The sequence below is a fragment of the Seriola dumerili genome, unplaced genomic scaffold, assembly GCF_002260705.1.
Source record: "Seriola dumerili isolate Sdu_G_001 unplaced genomic scaffold, Sdu_1.0 BDQW01000155.1, whole genome shotgun sequence".
NCBI lineage: Eukaryota > Metazoa > Chordata > Actinopteri > Carangiformes > Carangidae > Seriola > Seriola dumerili.
This window is the reverse complement of record NW_019174410.1, coordinates 373,503-379,251: the sequence shown is the minus strand read 5'-3', so window position 1 is coordinate 379,251 and position 5,749 is coordinate 373,503. Positions and strand designations below refer to the sequence as shown.

The 5,749-nt window shown below is 38.8% G+C and overlaps 2 protein-coding genes across 7 annotated transcripts in view; one reads left to right on the top strand and one right to left on the bottom strand.

Annotated features, from left to right (window-relative positions):
- plpp3 (phospholipid phosphatase 3) overlaps positions 1-1,224 on the bottom strand; it is a 28,606-nt gene extending 27,382 nt beyond the window's left edge. Inside the window, exon 1 of one of the 2 annotated variants that reach the window (XM_022751398.1) lies at positions 329-1,224. In XM_022751398.1, coding sequence (XP_022607119.1) covers positions 329-467 — 139 coding nt within the window. In that variant the 5' untranslated portion in view covers positions 468-1,224. The remainder of the gene's footprint in view (positions 1-328) is intronic. The other variant, XM_022751397.1, reaches the window with a different exon arrangement.
- A 1,229-nt stretch (positions 1,225-2,453) lies between these two features.
- Positions 2,454-5,749, top strand: part of prkaa2 (protein kinase AMP-activated catalytic subunit alpha 2) — a 40,859-nt gene continuing 37,563 nt past the window's right edge. For 4 of the 5 annotated variants that reach the window (XR_002665299.1, XR_002665300.1, XM_022751391.1 and 1 more), the window contains exon 1: positions 2,454-2,661. Coding sequence is in view for 2 of the 5 variants with exons in the window: in XM_022751391.1 (XP_022607112.1) it covers positions 2,562-2,661 (100 nt within the window). In the remaining 3 variants the exon portion in view is untranslated. Of the gene's footprint in view, positions 2,662-2,750; positions 2,782-5,749 lie in introns of those variants that run through there. The other variant, XM_022751393.1, reaches the window with a different exon arrangement.

Genomic DNA, 5,749 nt, shown 5'->3' with positions numbered 1-5,749 from the left:
TGTGTGTGTGTGTGTGTGTGTGTGTGTGTGTGTGTGTGTGTGTGTGTGTTGTTCCGCGCGTCCTCAGCACGGGGTGGTGTGTTGGAGCGGGCTGATAAGAGGATGTTGCAGATGAAGTTGTCTTGTGGTCTCAGATAACAACCAATACTTTTAAAACGATCAGGCCTTTATTAGCAGCCATTAGAAAGCGCGGGTCCTGCGTTATTTATTTGTTTGTTTATTGTTTATCTTTGTTAGTGTTGATCTAAACAGCTGATGTGAGATTCTAAAAAGGAAACAGTTGATATGGAAACAGAGAGGAGGAGATTTAACTTCAGTAGAAACTTACCAAGTAGAAGACAGAAGATGTCGAGCGCTACCAACAGTTTGTTCTTGCTGGTGTCAACACCGTTGTTGTTGTTTAACGTAGAGGTTCCTCCGTTCCTTGTCTCTTGGGCCATCGCTTTCTCATACATGTACTTTTGCATTTGAGAACTCCCCGTTTCAGCTCTAAATCCCACACCACGCGGTAGGTGAAGAAACTCTGACAGGCTGCAGTCCTTTAAAGAAATGTCATGCGACTGCACGGGAGGGAAACAAACTTCCCAAAACAAGGAGGTCGCGTGAAGCTGCGGATGTGCTGGTGTCTCGTTGTCTCGTGTTTCAGTTTTTTAAAATAATCTTTTCTTTAAAATAGAAGAGTATTATGTAGAAATCGGACCCGCGCCACGGACTCAAGAAAGTAAAGTTGCCTGCGCTCGAAATGAATGGAGCGCGCTCCTCTTCATCCGTGTTGGTTCAAAGGCTTGGAGTAAGAATTGCGCTGCACATCGACTGCCTTGTTATACCAATCCTTCTTGTCCTCCTCCCCCTGCTCTCTTCAAGTTCCCCCAGCAGCTTGAAAGGCTCAGCCCTCTTCCCTCTGCTAGCGGTGGGTAATCGGCTCCATTCCCTGCATGGAAACTTTCTCAAACTGGAACGAGCAGGGGCAGAGTAGCGCGGACACACAGCGCCCCCAGTGGTTACGCACGGCACGACAGGCGCACGGGACTGACGAGATCCGGAGCGTTTGGAGATGGAGTGTTTCCTCTCTTTGAATCATGAACATAATTAAAACTGTGAGCGCTTATTTTCCAGGAAATGTTGTAACAATAAGTTTTGTCACTTTCTGTTGAAATACTTCTGTGGACATCTGTGAGAAAATCTCCCAATATTTGCCCAAAGAAAAGTAAAAGTAAAGAAGTGACATACTTGTGATTTTACTCTCTGCTGGTTCTCATACAAAGAATATGTAGTTTATAATTCATCATGTTTATTGGGATTATTTATTCTCTAGGGAAATGTGTTTCTGAGATTTGCTGAAGAAGACAAACATGTTCATCTATTTCATCTAAATGTTGTATTTCACAAATAAAAAGTTACCAGTGGAGATTCTACTGTGATTGTTCCGGTCAGTGAAACCAACAAAACACGTCGTGTCATGTCGTGGCCTGTAAGTTACAGGATCTCTGCGTCTTTTCCAACTTTGATAAGAAGCAGTTCATGCGCCAGCTCTCTACTGTTCTCCTCCAGCTTTAAATGCACAAGAGTCCCGCTTGTTATTAACACAGTAAACTCACATCGCCATCTAGTGCTTAAACATGAACAACTCACCTCCGTCCAGTGGAGGAGGATCCGGCTGCAGCCTGATCTTTTTTGCAACTCATCGTCTATTGATTTCAGTTTCTTGTCCTTGTTTTCCTTTTAATCATCCTGTTCTATTCCAGACATTTAATGGAAGATGATCAACTTTTTATTAATTCATTTTTACATCTCGGACTGACAGGGTTTAGGTAGGGATCAATATATAAGACAGGCCTTCAGGAGGGACCTATACACAATATGGGATGCATCTATTTGAGAGCATAACAACAAAGACCTGACCTGACAGTCCAGCCTGATGAAACTCAGCAGAAACTGTTCATGTCATTCCACATTTTCTCTTCCATTCAGTCTTATAACCTGCAGAGACATTTATTATTTATGAGCAAATGCTCAATGCATTAGATGTGTTGCTCACAGCATGATAGACGCCTTCATTTATTTAGCTGCTGCAAGTGGCAACTGGCCACTGGAGGGGAATCAGCATTATTTTTACTTCATACAGCAGCTGATGTGAATTATCACTCAGGCACGGACAGTGGCTCTTTACTGTTGGCTCCTTTAATGTGTGCAATCAAGCCACCAGGCAGATCTGTGGTCGGTGCAGGTTATTGACCGGGATACTCAACGTGACATCGGGTCGGTGGGAGAGGCCGATGCACACCGCTATGGTCGCGGGTCTTTGGGATGCATAATCATAATGTTTTTGCTAATCACAAAAACAAATACCATCTGCCCCCCTCCAGTCCAGCAATTACACCTCCCCTCCACAGCCTTCACCGTGAACCTGTCAGTGTGCGTTTAACGTGCTCGGGCCGTCGGTGACTCCTCTCTCCTTTCCTGAGGAGAAGTGAGGTGCCCCGCCCCTCCGTGCGCCCCACCAGCAGCAGGCACAGCGCACGCACCGCACCGAGCGAGCTCAGCCGTCGGTAACGGAGAAGATGGCAGAGCGGCAACAACAGAAACACGAAGGCAGGGTGAAGATCGGCCACTACATCCTCGGCGACACGCTCGGAGTGGGCACCTTCGGCAAAGTGAAGAGTTAAGTGATGTTTTTGTGTCATGCTCGGCTCCGTGTGAACGTCTGTGCGCTTCAGTCGGAGTGACATGAAGTAGTCGCCGTGCCGCCCCCCTCGACGGACAGCGCTGAACTTGCCGGGGGTCAGTGAGCAGTTTGCGTAGCTACACTCTCTAACGGCTGCGACAGAAGGGATTTTAAAGCGTAACTGCCTTCCGAGAATCCGGGCCGCTTGAAAGTCAAATTCTTTTACCGAAGCCCTTATCTGTAGCAACGGTTATCAGCAACGGCAGGTGTCCGTAACTGGAGGACAATAGCTGGAAGGACACGCGCAGTCCAGCCCCACGTTATTACCGTTTAACGTTAAACCGTGACGGGTTGACGTTGCGGTGGGTTTCCTTGCCCTGTCTTACGGTAAAGGGCATCAGTGAAGCTCACGGCTTGGCCGAACCCCACCATGTGAGCTCGGTGTTGTCCACTGACAAACTGTTGGTAAACGGTGCAGCTAGTCCGACATGTTCTCGCACTGCTAGCCAGGGCAGCTTGTTCAGTGCCTCATAAGTCGTTAAAACCGTTTTATACAGGCGTTAAGTTTTAGTAGGGAGGGGTTTTGTTTCAGGTTTTCTTGGCTGGTTTTCAGACACTCGGCTTGACCTTGTGAGCTTTCACTCCTCACTCACCTCGCCTGTTTCTTGTGTGCGCAGTTTGAGGAATGTATTGTCTTAGCAGGAGGGCGGTGGTGGGGGTTTACCCACCTGAAATAATGGCCACGTTTGAAAACGGGGATAAATTCTGTACGTGGAAAACCATTTCATGCTTACTAGCTGTGGAGTAAATTCAGTCTAAATTTAGAGTGTCTGAATACCGAATTGGATGAAATTTTGGATGGAATTAAAAAAAACAACAACAAAAAAAGTCAGTATGGTAAGGCATAAAAGTCCCAAAAAGTCATTATAAAGTTAGGCATAAAAAGTCAACAACATTTTAGTGTAGTAAGGCATAAAAACTCCCAAAAAGTCATAAAATGGTAAAATATAAAAAGTCATAAAAAATAGTCATTATGGTGAGGCATAACAAGCCCCTAAAAGTTATATTATAGTAAGACATAAAAAGTCATAGTATATTAATTAATAAAAAGTAATGAAAACGTCATATTATAGTAAGGCATAAAAAGTCAGAAAAATGTTATAGCACAGTAAGTAAGTCATAAAAGGTCTTATTATAGTGAGGAATAAAAAGTCATAGTATATTAAGGCATAAAAAGCATACTATAGTAAGACATAAAAAGTCATAGTATAATAAGGCATAAAACTCCCAAAAAGTCAGAAAATAGTCAGATATAAAAAGTCATAAAAAAAGTCATTATGGTAAGGGATAAATAGTCATATTATAGTAGGCATAAAATGTCATAGTATAGTAAGGCATAAAAAACTCATAGTATAGTAAGTAATTAAAAGTCACAGTATAGTAAGGCATAAAAATGTCATAATATAGTAAGGCATAAAAAGTCTCAAAAAGTCATACTATAGTAAGGCATAAAAATTTTATATTTTAGTAAAGCATAAAAAATCATGGTAGAATAAGGCATAAAAGGTTATAGTATAACATAATTTTAATGTCATAGTATAGTTAGTGATAAAAAGTCATGGTATAGTAAAGCATAAAAAATCATGGTATAATAAGGCATAAAAAGTTAAAGTATAATACAGCATGAAACATCATAAAAAGTCAGCATAGTGAGGCATAAAAATGTCATAGTATAGTAAGTGATAAAAAGTCATAGTATAATAAGGCATAAAAAGTCATAGTATAGTAAGGCATAAAAAGTCATAAAAAGAACATAGTATAGTAAAGCATAAAAAGTCATAGTATAATAAGGCATAAAAAGTCATAAAAACAACATAGTATAGTAAGGCATAAAAAGTCATAAGAATGACATAGTATAGTAAAATATAAAAACTCATAGTATAATAAGGCATAAAAACTACATAGTATAGAAAGTCATAAAAAAGTCATAGTATAGTAAGGCATAAAAAGTCATGAAAACAACATAGTATAGTAAGGCATAGAAAGTCATAAAAATAACATAGTACACTACGGCATAAAAAGTCATAAAAATGGCATGATATAGTAAGGCATAAAAAGTCATTAAAAAGTCAGAGTATAGTAAGGCATAAAAAGTCATAAAAAAGTCAGTTTAGTAAGGCATAAAAAGTCATGAAAACGACAGTGCAGTAAGGCATAAAAAGTCATAGTATAGTAAGACATATAAAGTCATGAAAAAAAAAAAATGACATTATAGTAAGGCCATAAAAAGTCATAGTATTAGTAAGGGCATAAAAAGTTCATAAAAAAGTCATAGTTATAGTAAGGCATAAAAAGTCATAAAAATGACAGTATAGTAAAGCATAAAAAGTCATAGTATAATAAGGCATAAAAATTTATAGAATAGTAAGGCATAAAAAGTCATAGTATAGTAAGGCATAAAAAGTCATAAAAAAGTCATAGTATAGTAAGGCCTAAAAAGTCATAAAAATGACATAGTATAGTAAAGCATAAAAAGTCATAGTATAGTAAGGCATAAAAAGTCATAAAAACAACATAGTATAGTAGGGCATAAAAAGTCATAAAAATGACATCGTATAGTAAAGCATAAAAAGTCATGGTATAATAAGTCATAAAAAAGTCATACTTTACTAAGGCATAAAAAGTCATGAAAACGACATAGTATAGTAAGGCATAAAAAGTCATAGTACAGTAAGTCATAAAAAGTCATAGTATAGTAAGGCATAAAAAGTCATAAAAAAGTCATAGTTTAGTAAGGCATAAAAAGTCATGAAAACGACATAGTATAGTAAGGCATAAAAAGACATAAAAATGACATCCTATAATAAAGCATAAAAAGTCATAGTATAATAAGGCATAAAAAGTCATACTTTAGTAAGGCATAAAAAGTCATGAAAATGACATAGTATAGTAAGGCATAAAAAGTCATAGAATAGTAAGGCATAAAAAGTCATAAAAAAGTCATACTTTACTAAGGCATAAAAAGTCATGAAAATGACATAGTATAGTAAGGCATAAAAAGTCATAGTATAGTAAGGCATAAAA